General features: G+C 40.9%; 1 protein-coding gene across 1 annotated transcript in view; it reads right to left on the reverse strand.

Moving 5' to 3' along the window:
- Positions 1-16,617, reverse strand: part of LOC115444504 (talin-1) — an 82,967-nt gene that overhangs the window by 15,794 nt on the left and 50,556 nt on the right. Inside the window, 25 exon segments of the mRNA XM_037440143.1 lie at positions 1,018-1,581; positions 1,583-2,689; positions 3,733-3,923; positions 4,126-4,290; positions 4,541-4,664; positions 5,138-5,270; positions 5,604-5,734; positions 6,095-6,197; positions 8,306-8,335; positions 8,337-8,464; positions 8,545-8,703; positions 8,926-9,038; positions 9,282-9,415; positions 9,653-9,796; positions 10,088-10,242; positions 10,709-10,894; positions 11,218-11,349; positions 11,531-11,658; positions 11,865-12,027; positions 12,339-12,506; positions 12,823-12,991; positions 13,278-13,402; positions 13,734-13,863; positions 14,100-14,296; positions 14,475-14,619. Of these exon segments, the coding sequence (XP_037296040.1) occupies positions 1,018-1,581; positions 1,583-2,689; positions 3,733-3,923; positions 4,126-4,290; positions 4,541-4,664; positions 5,138-5,270; positions 5,604-5,734; positions 6,095-6,197; positions 8,306-8,335; positions 8,337-8,464; positions 8,545-8,703; positions 8,926-9,038; positions 9,282-9,415; positions 9,653-9,796; positions 10,088-10,242; positions 10,709-10,894; positions 11,218-11,349; positions 11,531-11,658; positions 11,865-12,027; positions 12,339-12,506; positions 12,823-12,991; positions 13,278-13,402; positions 13,734-13,863; positions 14,100-14,296; positions 14,475-14,619 (4,924 nt within the window).

Genomic DNA, 16,617 nt, shown 5'->3' on the forward strand with positions numbered 1-16,617 from the left:
TTTGTGAATTTTGAAATGTGTTTAGCGTAAAGACGCTATTAATTTAATGTCCAATATTACTGCGAATTCGATATCCGAAAGTATTTCATAGATAGATTGTCAATCTGCTGCTTGCAGTATGAAGGAACAATCGGGGACGATATTATGTTGAATTTCAATATCAGAATAATGTTCAAAATATCGTTGCTTCTCCCGTGGTACCCTGTTCATACAGCAGGCTTCACCGCACAAATTATTTAACACCTTATGTGTATATACAAAAGATCGAAGTTTGCTCATGCCACACACATCACAATAACACTGTACTAAACACATTTCGATAATGATTGCTTTCGAGACAGACATGAAGTGATTGGAGGAAGTGCTCGCGATGGTGTTTAAAGCATATTCACATGTTATTTACAAATAACGTGATAATTAAAATTTTGAAATAAATATTTACAATCAAAACGACAATATACAAATTTGCTTGCAAGTCCCAATCTTGATTGTCCAGATTTGAGTACAGAGTGAGAACATGAAACACATACGCGGAGGCCGATACAGTATACGTTTAAACACCATCGCAGTGGACACACGACATCTATGCTCGCCGGCGGTACAAGCTCGGAACACCATGCCGCGTGCGCGCCACGCCGCTGTTAGTCGACCAGCTAGCTCGGTGCGAGTTAATGTACGGCGAGGGGCCATACACTGGTCAGGAATTTTTGGATTTGACCAACGTTTTCGGCTTTGTGACCAGCTTTTTGTCGGTTATTCAATATTCTTTAAATGATCTAATCTTTTTTTTATTGATTTGCTTTTGAAGGATCCTAGTCTATAATATGTTTTAAATAAACTCACAAAAGTAGGATTGGTTATGAGTCGTGATAAAATCGTACACACATTTTGAATTTAATAACTTTCGCAATCCTTTCAATTTAATTAATTCTACGACAACCAACTTAGCCCGGTCAGAAAGCCGATGAAAACCAAAAATTCCGACCGGCACTGCCCCTCGTAATATTCATATCTGACCGATTGATCGTCCTTGGTCGTGACGGCTTCTGTTTCGCGGAAACTATCGTTTCTTATATCGTCCAGCATCCGCAACTGTTCCTCCATGCGACTGTTGCGCCGTCTCCGAGAGTACCCTAAGATCTCTCTCAACCTGCTCGCGTCTTGAGAATCCTTCTTAGTCAACATGTCCTCGTAGAAGTTCCACCAGCTGTCTATGGAGCCGAACTGTCTCTCCCTAGTCTTTAAAACATCCTTATATATTGACCACCAGTTGTTGGCGTAGTACTGCTCTGGATACGTTCTCGTCAGGTCGTATATCTCCATATTTCTATGCGACCTTCGCTCCCCATTGGGCACCGTTGATCTTGGCAAGGTGTTAGATTTAGGCGGCACATCTTCACTATATTTCCTCAGTATATCTTTGTAGTAAGATTCTAGTATACTCAACTCTTCGTACGTGTACTTAGTAATGTCTATTCTAGTATAAATATCTATGAGATCCTGGAGTGTTTTCCTTTCTATTTTAACGTTAGATAGAGCCTTTAGCTGCTCGATGAGCGGATCGAAGCCTTTATAAATAAAAGTCCTTTTTGGCGAAGTCGATTAGTTTGAGAACCATGTCTTCATATTTTTTGTCGTACGCTAAATCTTTGTTGACCGCTTTGGACTTGTCCACTTCCTCGATAAAGGTTTGTAGACTGGCCTTGTCCTTCTCATATCGGTCTCTTTCTGTTTTTATTTCCTCTAAAATCAACTCGTGTCCACTGAATCTCTCCAGCTCTCTTCTCGTCTCCTCCATTTTCTCTAAGTTTCTCTTGGCCAGTGCCTTCCACCATTCGGTATCATCTTTGAATAACTTCCAAAATTCTGTCTTGACTTCTCTCTTTAGAGTATCATTTTTCTCTACAGTCTTTACTTCAGGTTTGACAATAACCTCTGTGGATTCATCTTTGTGATGTTCTGGTGTGAGGAGCTCTTTCAAAGATTCTCTATCAGGACTCTTTGATATCGTATCCAGGTTAATGGGTTTTACTTTTTTAATCTTAAAGACTGGACTTTTCAGTTTAGGCTCGTTAGTTTCTAACTTAATTTTTTTAATAGGAACTGTGGTTTGCATTGTTTTTATAGTGGTAGTGACTCTGATGTCAGTCTCTTCGAATTCAGAATCCATGTCTTCTATGACTTGGGATATGCGCTTCATCTCGTCATCCAAGTCCGAACTGGCCTTGATTCTCTGCGCCCGTTCTCTCTTATTCTTATTATCGATTTTATTTTTGAGATCAACAAACAAATCCACCAACTTCTTCACTTCGCCGAGGAATATATTCTCGCCATATTTAAGCACACGCCAATCCATATCGACCAGGGAGTTTTTGGCCGCCGTATTGTATCGTTCGTTTAAATCATCATCCTTGGGATTGCGAGCTGGCGGGTGTCGCATCAGACCCTCGATATACGTGATGACCTCCTCGCAATCATCGTGGAATATGGTAGGGGAGACATCGTCGTCCTGGCTCGAGTAGTCTAGCAAGTTGACTAGCTCGTCCTCCTGGTCGGACTGGAATATGTCCGTCTCGGAGTCGCACGAGTTGTATTCGTTTCTAAAGATGAGCGACCTGCGTTTGGTCTGTCGCGGGAGCGTGTTGTTTTTGATTGGAAGACTCCAACGCTTGGTGGTGTCGGACAGCCGCTACCGAGAACACACATATTAATGGCCGGCCGCGTACAAAGTCCAATATTGACGGTACACGTGTATTAGGTGAAGCGAGTTTGTGAGAACGTGCTTGTCTGTTTCGGTGACGCACTGTGCTTATGAACATTGCTATTAGTCAGTAGGGATAAATTCAGATAGATTATATTTTTATAATGTGATTATAGATTTTGATTTAGGAGTAATACGTTTATTTTTTTTTATTTTATAGACATCAAAATATGTTCAATCGATTTTTTGACAATAGCAGTGTTCTAAACAACCGAAATGTTTGATTATAAACTGTACACAAATGAACACAAAGTGCTAGTTTCGACTTTATACACACGTTATTAGATTCGGAAAACCTCAGCATTAAGATGATTAAACTAGCTTTCACACGCGACTACTTTTACTTATGTTTTACACATTCTCTCCTATCATTAAGTCTGTTCTTCACATTTTAAAGGAATAATTGTTATTATTATATTTCACTTTTTATTCGATTGATATTGTTAAATAATCGATATTAGTCGCCACAATCGATATTATTGGATGTAAATCTTCAAAATGAACCCAATACATATAACCTACAGTAACTAACACCAATATATACCCGTTGACATCCACAATACCTTCTACCATGAACTACACAAGGACCCCGACTACGGACGAACAATCTAACACTATCATATTAATTAATACAACTACATACCTTGTTTGGGCCTCTATTGAAGTGTCATAAGAATTTATGACTTATATACGATTTTCAAAGCATTTAATAGATTTTTTTGACAATAGTATCTCACAAAACAAAATATTATTCATACCTTTGTACTAAAAGAAAATTGTATCATTCTGAATTAAGTTTCATATATATTACTGAATATGACGTTAAATGGTTTTGAATTAATATTATAGTCACATTTTTACAGATTGTGATATCTGTATGTTTTTATAATTTTGAGAGGTATTCATTAATTTTCTAACTCGTATAAAGTATGTGATGTATATTGGTGCGTGTGTGTGTGTGCGTGGCGTACCTTGGCGGCGTGCTTGAGGCGCTGCATGTCGGGGTGGTGCACGTGCTTGCCGCTGGCGGCGGTGGTGGCGGCGGCCAGGTCGCGCAGCGCGGCCGCCACGTCGCGCGCCGCGTGCAGCAGCAGCACCTGCGGCTCCGGGTTGCCCGAGCCCAGCGACATCGCGCCCAGCTTCACCACCTCGCACAGTTGCACTGAACACATGGAAACTGAGCTCAACTCTAGCCAACAAACATTACAATTACAATGTCAAACATCAAGGTGCGTTGATTGAAACCATGACAATTAAACCGCTTTTTACGCCTACAGTGACGTTTACACCATCCAATCGAATATTCCCCACTATCAGGACTGTACTATTAATAAATCCAGGTACGATAAGAGTGGAACCCTCACCGATAGTGGTGACGGCGCTCTGCGCGGCGCCGGCGAGCTGGTCCTGCGTGCCGGCCGCTCCTCCTACCAGGGTCTTGGTGTCCTCCACCAGCGTCTTGGCAGTCTTCAGAATCTTCTCGCGGTGGTCCGAGAACGTGTCCGCTTCCTTCTCCGACTGTAGGGTGCCTGTATTGAAATATTTAGGATATTATTTTAATGCCTCAAAATATAACTATATGACAGATGACCTCTATTACTCGCGACACTAACTTGATTAGTTTTGACATCGAAATAAAATATAACTTGATACTCGAAATTTGTATAATTGTTTTGCAATAATTTGCAATGGGTTTCCGAAGAAACCGTCTAGAAACTTTCAAAGTACCTCTTTATAAAATGATTTCAAATAAGTTACAACAATGTAAAGGGTACTCACCAGCACTGGCGAAGAGTATGGTGGTGTCGAGGTCGCCGATGATAGAGGCGATGGTGGCGGCGGCGTCGATGCAGGCCTGCGTGCCGCGCGACCCCGCCTGCAGCGCGCCCAGCACCGCCACCACCTGCCGCACACTCACGGTTATCACTCTACACGCTGGACGATAGCCCATGCCACACCCTGTAGCTTGGCGCTCATGGGTTTTGATCATAATATTATATTCATAATGACCAATGCAGTAACTTTAAACATATCTTAAGAAGAATAGTTAGAGATGCATCTAGTGTTATCCCGGTACGCAGATTTTAAATGATTCTGTCGCTGCCTATATCCTTCACACTAAAGATGATTTACAACTATTCGATTGTAGATAATCACTACATAGTATAAAACAAAGTCGCTTTCTCTGTCCCTATGTGTGCTTAAATCTTTAAAACTACGCAACGGATTTTGATGCGTTTTTTTTTTAATAGATAGAGTGATTCAAGAGGAAGGTTTATATGTAGAATAACATCCATTAAATAGTGGAGAAACATTGCACCCGTGCGAAGCCGGGGCGGGTCGCTAGTATGTAATAAATGACTGAGGACAGCTCACCTTCTCGTTGACGAGTTTGGCGTGGTCGGCGACGGCGCGCTGGTTCTGCGCGATGGCGGAGAGGCGACAGTGGCCGCCCGCCTTAATCAGCTCCGACACGCCCTCGCCCAGCTCCACCACCGCCACGCGGATCCTGCGCATGAGACACAGTAATTTACTTCATCAAATAACCGAAATTCTAGAAACTTTTTGTACGATATTGTCGATCACCAGATTTGTTTTACCATCAGGCATCTGGTCATGAGAAAAAATTACATAAACATTTTTATTATTTTCAGCTAATTTGTATAGTGACTACATTGACAAGAAACGAATCACAAGTAATACCACCTGATAAAGGTAGAATTAATTTTCTTCATCGATAAAGATTTGACAAACTACGATATTTCAAGAGGACATTATGAGATTTTTGTCTCTCGCTTAGAGCCTTATCACAGATCAGCTGGTTGTGATGTTGAGGTGTCACCTGTTGGCGACGTCTCCGTTGGGCGTGGTGGCGGAGGCGCCGACGCTGTCCTGCGCGAGCTGCTCGTACTTCTGGCACATCTCGTTGCCGAGCTCCACCAGGCGACTCGCGTCCGTCGCCGACTTGGCCGTCTGACACAAACAAAGATTATGTTAATATTAATCCAAAGATAAGTTGTTCTGGTTAGTTTGAAAAGCCTTGGTTAATAATCCTTAAAACAAATCTTGTGATAAAATTTATGGTATAATTTTTTAGTATTTATAATTCTGCATTTTATTTTTAAGAGGTAAAAAAAACAATTTGACCCCTCAAACATAGACATAAGGTCATTTGGTTTAATGTAAAGTATAACGCAAATTTATATTTTGCTATTGCTTTAAAAGCCACAATCGTAAATAAAATGATAAAAAACATCATTATATTTTCACTGAACACTGAACTAACTTCATACTTATTATATTAGTTTTATTACAACATAGTACATCTCTCACCATGTCCGTGGCCAGTCTCGCTATCTCCTTGGCGGCGCCCACCATCCTGGTCTGGTAGTCGACGAACGAGTCCGTCTCGTCGTACGAGCCGATCAATGACATCCTGTACACAAATAAACTCCAATGAACCATACAAACACTAACCTATTTTAAATTTGTATCATCAAAAAGGATGTCATTAATTATAAATCTTGTAGAAGATTATTAAGAATATTCAAGATTCACATAATACAAACATATATTTTACAACTATGAACACCAAACCAATATTAAACTTTGAATATATTTTGACCTATAGGAACACAGACCGCCGTAGTATATAAATAAAACAAACTACAAACACGTACAATTTATCCATATTGCTTGTAAACAAACACTAGTGTACGTAAACAACGCACGCGCGTCCGTTCGCGAACGTGTCTTCGCACGCACTGACCGGTGAGCGAATTATTTTGATACATTCAAGTGCATTGATCTTTGAATCGATTAATACGTACCGTATTGATTGCTCGGAATTCGATAAGTACAGTTTATGCTTTAATCAACGTCATGAGGTATAAATTTACTGATGATCTCAAGACCTCTCGTGATCATCATATTCCTATAATGGTCTCACGTAGTTAATATAGATTGAAAATTTGCTATGGTTGATAGGATCTCCCTAATTATAATACCCAGAACAGCCATAAGGGTCGTCTACATAAACAACAGTACAGGTCAGCTCTTTTTTGAGATTGGTAAGCGCATTAAACCTCTAAAGAACTTAGAACTAAAATAATTTAATATTTACAAAAAAATTCAATGCCATGGTAATTCCTCATTACCACAATCTAATCCATTAACCACTTAACATCCCTATGAAGTCATGTTCATTAATGAGTAAAGCAATACGGCTCGGCTGGTTGTAAATCAATCAAAGGTATTTATAGCGTGGTTGGATCACCGACAGGACTGGCGCGTCACTGGCCTCACGCCAATTGCAACGATCCGTTGTCGGCTCATGCACGGCCAATGTTAACTACTGTGGTGGACACTTGCTAGGGCTCGAAGAGTGGTGATTATCTGATCCAAGTGTCTTAGGAAAGGGCAGCTAACAATTTTTAAATAAAATATGTTTTCATAATGTTATTGTTATGTTCAAATAGTATTTTGTATGTCAATAAGAGTGCATTAATTATAGCAAAATGTAAAAGGAACTAATATACTTGTTATTAGAGTACATGGAAAGAAATGAAATATCATATTATGATACTAAAGACAGACAAATGCCCACCTTTAAAAAAGTAAGAGAAGATTAGAAAGGAAGAGCAACATAAGGACACAGGTTTTAAGGAGTTACTCTTTAATGAGTGTTAAATCTTTTGCATGTTAAAATGTATCACGGAATTATCTGTCAAGTAAACAGATTAATTTTCGTTTGGATATATTAATCAAATGTTTGTAGTATCTTCAACATACCTCCTTTAACTTGTCGCCAAAACTTTTTTACGCAAGCAATAACTACCACTTCTAAGCTAGTATAGTCACGCTTCATATATCACTGTAGACCTAACTGAACGCAGTTGACACAGTTAGGCTGAACTCGCAGACACGCGTGAAGTCTAGGAATAGCCGCGTTACTCACGCGTGACGCAAATAGGCCGCGGTGAAGGCCACGGGGCCCGCGGCCGGCGCGGGAGTCAAGGACGGGACGGGGCAAAGGTTTTATGGCGATACAGGAAAAGATCTATTGAGTGTAGTCGGAATATACGTTGAGTTACAACTCAGAAGCTTACAAGCTTCTTAAATAGTTATAACAAAAACAAGTATAAATGTATTAAGGATGGGTTGAGGTTTGGGTTTTGTGGCGGTTTGGGATAAGGATTGATGAAATTGGTCAAATACCTGTAACCGTGTCACAAGTTGTCTGGTAAGGCTATGCCGATATATAGTTATATATAAGAGATATATTACTCTTGTTCTATTTTAACTTTACGATCTTGTGCTTATTTTTGACATTAGATTAATTTTGATCCAATTATTGTGTTCATTATTATTTTTGAACAGGTAGTTTTTACGGTAGCCATCATACTTCTTTACACGTTTTCTTTATACGTTTTCACGGTAGCCAAAATACTTCTTTTTTTTATGTAATGGTTTTAGGAGGTTTACACTGTCCGATTTACGAAGGACTAATCAGAATGAGTCATTATGAGTGTGGTGGCGCGGTACCTGTGCTCGGTGAGGCGCGCGATGGCGCGCGAGCGTGTCGAGCAGCGGCCCCACGGCGCCGCGCTGCGTGCTGAGCTCGCGCACGCACGCCAGCAGCTCGCCCAGCGCCGCGCGGCACAGCTGCGTCTGCGACTCCACGCCCGCGTGCGCGCTCACCGCCTGCGCACGCGCACACAATAATAACATCACAAGTACACTAACATGTAGTTACCAACAACGTGTTGCTGTTCAATACTTACCCTGGGGTTGCCGGCGGCGTCGCGTGCGGCGTGCAGCAGCAGCGCGGCGGTCTCGAGCACGGTGCGTGCATGCGCCAGCAGCGCCGCCTGCGCAGCCGACTCCGTCACGTTCGAAGCCGCGCCCACCGCCCCGCCACACAACGCTTCCGCGTACGACACCTGACACACAAACATAAAATATACTCAAAACAATTCTAAAATAACCAAACACAAAATATTGCCAATACAAGCAGACATACATACAAAATTAATGACTAAAATATTAGATATTAAATTCCAATATGGCCATTAATAATTTACTGACTAAATTACCCATTAAAAGTATCTTTATACTGCTGTTTGACAACAATAATAGACGAGCAAGTAAAATTTATAACGTACCAGTTGTTTGACGGTGTGCCCGAGGTTTTCTGCCTCGCTCTTGGCGGCGACGCGCAGTGGCTCCAGTCGCTCCAGCATCTCCGACGCACTGTTCTCTATCTGTTCCGAGTACCCTACAACAAAACTGTTCTTTAACCACCCAAATCGTAAAAATAAACACTGTAAATTTTTCAATATTTTGCTAAATTAAATATTAAACTAACCGTATTTTTAATCGATAGATGTCTATATTATCCATCACCCAATCCATGACAACCATATTAAAACAACAAAAATACCATTCAGTGATTTGCTCACTTTCAAATTATTTTTCAAAATTTTCTACCTACACCCTGTATAATAAAGGTGGTGTTTACCTTGCAGCGTGTTGGCCTTCCTGGGCTGCAGCTCCTGTCCGACGGCCTGAATGCTGGCGTGGTCCAGCTCGCGCAGCTGCTTGTTGAGCGTGTCCAGCGCCGCGGCGCACTCGCGCTGCCCCGGCGCCTTCTCCCTGTTACATTAATGGAACTTATTAAACCATAACCAGTTCCTCGATATTTTAAAAGAATCAAATTGACATTTGTTTGTCTGCTCAACAGCATCGACTAGTGATGTACTTTGCCAATAGATGACGCATTAAAGAACCAGCAATTCCTCCTCCCCCTTTAAGAACTGAAGAGGCTGAATGAGGGTGGGAGAATCCGATATTTGTTGCTAATCTACGCAATCATACTGAGAGTCTACTGACCTGATTTGCGTGACAAGTGACTTGATGCTGTCGGAGACGGTCTTGCTGTGCGTGGCGAGGTGCTGCCACTGCACGCGGTCCTGCGGCGACAGCACCAGGTGCTTGGCGGCCTCCAGCATCGAGCACGAACCGGATATTATGTTCCTGGTGTAACAAACATTTTGAGGTTATATTTCTCTTTTATATAACAGGTTTAAAAAAAAAACAAGAAAATATTTTTAAAAAGGTGGCATTTTTGTATTATAAAATTGGCAGTCTGTTTATGTACTAAGTTGTCTGTGTTATAATGTGGGGATTGTGTTTTAAAGTTTAAGCCATTACGTTAAGGATTATACTCCATAATCAAATTTGATGTATTGAAAGATGTATTTAAAAATATACATGGATGTATGTGTATCCAAAAATTATATGTATAAAATAAGTTTAGTTGCTAACCTGCCACAATCCAGGATGGCCTCCTGACTGAGCCTGGCCTGGGGGGAGATCTTGGCGGGGATGGACGCGAACTCGGGGCTGTCCGCGAACTGGCACAGCGAGCGCACCGCGTCCTGCAGCGGACCCGTCGCGGCCGCGCAACGGGCGCGGTTCTCCTGATAAAGGACAAGTTCTTTGGTAAGCTTCATTAAATACTATTTACATAAATTTGTGGTTCTCGTGGTTATAAAATGTGGTTACTTATTTAAATTACTTTGGAAAATTACATCGTTCGATTGTAACATGTGGATATTAAATGTCATAACGCCTAATAATTGCACTGCCTATAATATCTTTCACATTGAAAATAAAGCTTCTATGATGTTACTTGACACTGTTCTCGGTAACAATGACATACCACTATCATAAGAACGATAACATAAGTTCATCTATCAGTTAAAATTATTGTTAGTTCAAACTATATTTGAAATAGTTGTACGTGGTCCAATAAGTAAACAATTAGAATGAAAACTATATTGAAAAAAATACACAGACAGCTATCCACGTCATAGACAGAAGGACGGGAACGGATAGCAGCACTCCCCGTGGCACAACTGAACATGACATATATTGTATACTAACTTCACTGTAGTCGGTGTCCAAAGCCTTGATCTCCTTGACGAGCGCGGCGGTGGAGTTGGCGACGTCCTTGGCGGCTTGCACGAAGTGTCGCTTGGCTTGCGGCTCGGCGGTCTTGCCCGACGCCACGCGGCACGCGTTGCACAGCGCGCTCGTGTGCTTCGCGATCACTGTCGCCGCTGATAGAACCTGGATGGGCAAAGGATAATGTATTCATGGGAAAATAAGATTGAATATTATGTGGATGCGAAATATAATCAATTTAATGATTTAAATAAGTGATTGTCTTTACAAGAGGAAATTTATCATAGTGATTTACTTCCCGGGTAGTATTTTAAAGCAGATCAATCGTTGGCTGTTTAGGAAATTAGTAGTACAATACATAAAGATGGCTGACATTAGGTACATCTGAGAAAGTATTCGTAAACTACGTTTTCCAAAGTGAATATCATGAGACATGGTTAATTGGCAATGTATGCAAAGCGTTGGCACCGGTAGTGGGTGGTGGTTACCTGGTGTTGGTTGGTGGCGGAGTCGGCGAGGGCGCGGCAGGCCTGGTCGATGGCGACGGCGGCGCGCGCGAACTGCGCCTGGTCCACCGGGCCCGCGCGCCCCGCCACCGACGTCTCGTCAGATATCGCCACCTGCACACATTCACATTATTTGTAAAAATATAACACACAATTCACATATACAATTAATAAGAGAATTTTAATTGATTCATAACATAACTGTTATCGATGTAGTACATCAATAATTTATATGAAACCTTACATGGCCTTTTATAAAGGATAGTAAAGTATAGCATAGTAAAAAAGTACGCACGAGGTAGGCGGCATGCGCGGCGCACTCGACGAGCTGCTGCGCCGCGCCGCCCACGGCCGCCACCGAGCGGCAGAACGACTCCGCCTCGCCACGCTTCGCGCTGCCCGCCATGCCGGACATGCCTTCGCCTGCGACACACAACATATAATTACTATACAAAGACTACTTAGTAGAGCCGTCTAGTATATTATGAAACTAAGACTAGGTAACTAAATAGTAGATACTTAGAAAAGCTCTTTTAAATCTCTGAGAAATACCGTAAAGCTCCTTCGGCGTCATAACTACCACAAGATATGTACAAATCACAATAAAGTTAATTTAGTTGTGCACTCACTGAGGCTCTTGCTGTGCTCGACGACGCAGTCGAGGCAGGCGAAGTAGCCGAGCTCGCTGAGGGGCTGCGTGGGCGCCGTGAGCAGCGGCCGCGTGCTCTGGATGCTGCGGATGGCGGCCGCGCACTCCTTCTGCCCCGGCGCCGCCTCCGTGCACACGTCCACCTGCACACACACACGCACATTACACAATGAAGTACATATACACTTCTTGGACCATATGAGCATTACTTTGGCCTAGTTATAATAGTAGCGTGAGCGTATGTTCAAGTCGATATAGTCGATGTATGTGAATATGATCAGTATCGATTAATAACCACAAGATTTTGAATATTATCATCCTTTACAATTCAACATACAAATAGGCCAATTGCTGAATTAATTCTAACACATACAAAACACTATAACCACTCCCAATAACTCAATTTACTAAAATGGCGAATTACTTATAGCATAACATAGTCCAATCAACTTACTAGTCGGTTAATGCTGTCAGTGACAGCGCGCGCCGCCGCTGCCAGTTGGTTCTTGGCGTTGGGCCGCGTCAGATCCTGGCTGACTGACTTGGCGGTGCCCAGCAGCTTCGAGGAGTTCACCGTGACGGACTTCATCGAGTTAACCATCATCGACTGCACTTCGCGGTCCTACACGAACAAATGAAAAAATGTAGATAAAATATACGAATGGATCAATTAATATGTATTCAACGATGATTTCTAACTCGATACGATCCTTGACCGAATGTTTATCAAACATAATGTGCGTCACATTACTAGAGATATCATAAATCTAATACCAACCATTGAGTTGCAATCAATCGCTTTTGAACGAAAACAAGAGAACAATCTTTTTTTTATTAATAGTCATTGCGCATTTCGACAAAACTAACTACAACAACTTTATCGATTTAAAGATAATCGAATAGTATTTCAATTACAACAAGATCTGCAAGGAACCCACCTCAGTCTGCCCCGCCATCTCCATGGAGACGCCGAGCAGGCGGTTGAAGGCCTGTCCGAAGTGCTGGCTGCTGTCGGCGAGGGCGGCGGGCTCGTCCACGCTCTGCACCACCTCCGACGACGCCGAGTTCAGCCCCAGCGCGGCCGAGTTCAGCTCCGACTGCAGCTCGCTGTACATATCGACAAATAGTTACTCTTTGTAACCTATTGCGTACAACGTAAATAAACAAACATAATAGTATAATTCAATTTGTTGAATATCAAAAGTTATTAAAGTAAAAGAAGGACAAATCGATATATTTTTTTACAAGGTATATGCACATGCACATAATCTCAGTGCTAATCTAGTTAAATAAGAAAGTCGTATGAACAAAGCAGCGGCTTAATATGTGCATTGTCTGACTCTCAGTCATACGTAGTTAAGAATTAACATTGTTTGTAAATGATTGCACTTACCCGTAGCTGCTGTCCGTGGGCGGGAACTCTCCCATGTTGAGGATGTTCAAAGTCTCATTGATGTTCTCCATGGCGAGGTCTAGTTCCGCGTGTGAAGGCACCGCCTCCATTGTCTGGTCAAGACCCTGGGTAATGTCATACAAGAAGTTTAGATCATTGTGATGGTAAAAAATACGCGATATTCAAATTAAAAATATACACATAGCTGTAAGAATTTTTTTGTCGATAATTTCATTTTTACTAGAAAGGAATTAAAATAGAAACTGGCTAAATACAAAAGATCTCATAAACTATTATCAAATAAACATTTTTGTTTTTTTAAATAATTTTGACGCCGAAATCTATTTATAGTCAATATCGATATTTTTTTTCGATAGTCCATTTTATAGCACAGAATAGTCGGTAAAATGGTTAGAAGGAACACTAGCATATATAATAGTATAGTATATATATTACCTGCGATATGTCCTTGGCTATGGACGCGATGGCGACGGCGTCCACCTGCTCTGAGGTGCTCATGTACTTCTTAACTGTCTCCACCATGGTCAGCGAGGAGTGCAGCACTTGACGGCCAGATGAAATCATCCTGATGGGTGGATTAAATCTTTACGTAATAGATATGGACTGTTTGTTTTGATTTTTTTTATGTAAAATGGAAATTATAAAATTGGTTATTCACGGAAAATTTAAGATTGACATTTAAAATAAATTATTTTAGTTTTTTTTTTTTATATAAATATTGAATATGTTTCTCAATACAGAGTATTTGAAATAAAATTCAAAACTATAGGCAATTTATTTCGTGTTAGTGTGTATACGTACGGGTGCGCGTGCGCCGGTGCGTGCGCGGCCGCGGCGCGGATGCCGGCGTTGAAGTCCCGGAGCGCGGAGGCGAGGTCCGCGGCCGCGCGCCCGCCGCCGGCGCCCGCGTCGCCGAGCCGCGCCGCCGCCGCCAGCTGAGCCGTGGCCGCCGCTGCTGCACGACGCGATGTACGGAGCGAAGAACTTGCCCATTCCGCCTAAACATCGAAGGGAAATTTAACCTTACTCAGTCTCTTTCTTACGATTGTATCCTTTGGCAAAGTTATGACAAATCTTATGGATTTTTATTTAGCAATATCTTTAATTCATAATCATGAAAAAACTGACTATTTAAAACGAAATTTGGTTCGAGATGACAACATAATCGCGCCTTACCGTCTGTCCAGGCAGTGGCTTAAGGTCGAAAGCCCTCAGAGCCTCCTCCAACTCATCCAGCTCTCCCTGCAATGAGCGGATGATCTCCGCCGCGGCGTCCATTTCCAGGCCCTTGTTCGAAATGCGAGCACGATTTACTGCAGACCTGTGTAGAGCAATGTCACAGATATAATGTAATGTTATTTATGGTGACTTCAGATGTCAGTGAAATTTGACTGCCCATTTTTGTATGAGAGTTGGGCTACGCTTGCGTCTGTACAAAACCTTCACAAAACTATAGGGAATATATCCTAATTTTTATACAAATTGAAAACAATTAGATATTCGATGGGAGTTCGGAGTAATCAGAATTTTTATAGCGCGGTTATTTTGAGGTTAAGTATGGACTGCAATAATGTAAGGTAGAAAGTACCTATGTGCCTGATTAAGTTCAATATTGCAGTACCTACTGGTTATTGCTATAAGCGATTAGTGGACGGTCTTTTCACCTAGCTTTAATCGCCCTCATAAGCAACTGATAGGTACTAAAATATCTGATAAGACGAAACTCCAATAAAACTTCTAACATAGAATGGCGGAATATTAGTTTTTCACGGAGCATACATATGTTACCTGACCTTTTGTGTATATGTTTTTCTGACTTACGACTTATTCTATTACATGGATTACCTAATCTTTATTTCCACCTACCATTATCTCACTCCAATATGGCGTCAACACATATTGTAGAATAGATCCAGCTTAGTTTTTATGGCCGGCCTTATGCCTGACGCCAATCCCATCCCAGATCCGATCCCAGGCAACTCATGTTAAAAATACCGAGATAAAATGTTGCTTGGCCTGGAAATCGAACCCAGGAATTCACTTCACAGCCTTATTAGGTTAATAGTTAATTATCATAGGGAAAGAAAAATAAAACCAGAAATACGAAATCCGATGCATATTTTTATATAGATGTATATTTTAATAGAGGTATATATTCTTGGCATCCCAAAACAAAAAGAAGAATTTGATGTAGCTGCAGCACGTTTATATATACTCCTGAAGTGAGCGAATGACTTCTTGCATCGCTGGTTGTGTCATGTCATGTTGTTGTCTGTGAACCTCTCTATTAGCTGATCTCCAGCAGGCAGCACAAACTCATTCCAGCCTTGAAACCTAAAATATAATGTAGAAGTTGAATAAACATGTTCATATTATTATTATTGTTAAACTGTTTTATTTAACTTTGGCAAAATATTTCTCACATTGTGGGTATGTTAATAATAATCTACATAACTTACAAACTGGACAGCTCGTCCAAGGAATATACTTATCTTTACTGTGGCGCCGCAAAGATGCAGTCAATACACCGCCGGTATATGCCGACTCGATTAACCGTCCTGGGTCCAGGCTCTAGACGACATTGTGTTGCTTACTAAAAGCCTTCCGTCTCAAAGTTCGAAACGCACTATACACGTTGTTTTTTAAAAGAGTATTTTTCGACTCAACATTAAAATACATAAGAAAAACACTCCGATCTTTAGTAAGATAAAATATATTAAAATATTTTAATGATTTAACATTCAAACAAATCTGTAGTGCCAAATGTCATTAATCTCAGTTGCCAGTGTAATAAAAATCTGTACCCATATATTCATTAATTAAAAATAAAATCCAGATATGTTTTAGCCGACTATTGTATTTCTGTCAATGCAAGTACAAGTCGCTACTTGTTTGTTTTTGGAACAATTAATATTTTCTCTTTTTTTACCCGCTATTTGGAGTTTGGTCATAATTATTAAGTAAAATATATTATTTTATAACAATATAATTGAGATGAATAATATATTTAATACATATATTATAGATTCAAGTACGGGCACATTTATTGTACATAATATTTACTTTTTTATTCAATTTAAAAAGGGAATTTGTTATGAATTGGTATCAAATAGAAATATTGGAAGTAAATTATAAGGTGTTTAATTTGCAACAATTAAACAACTTTTTTCATATCTTTTAAACCCCATTCGCTTATGACTGAAATAAATACAAATGAAGTAATTATTAAAATGATGATTTTTCGTGAATATTTGGTTAAGACGCATGACTGACGCAAAGATAGCCTGGTTTTGGGCATTGTCCTTTGGCTGCTAACACT

This window comes from Manduca sexta, chromosome 18 (genome assembly GCF_014839805.1).
Source record: "Manduca sexta isolate Smith_Timp_Sample1 chromosome 18, JHU_Msex_v1.0, whole genome shotgun sequence".
NCBI classification, from domain to species: Eukaryota; Metazoa; Arthropoda; class Insecta; order Lepidoptera; family Sphingidae; genus Manduca; species Manduca sexta.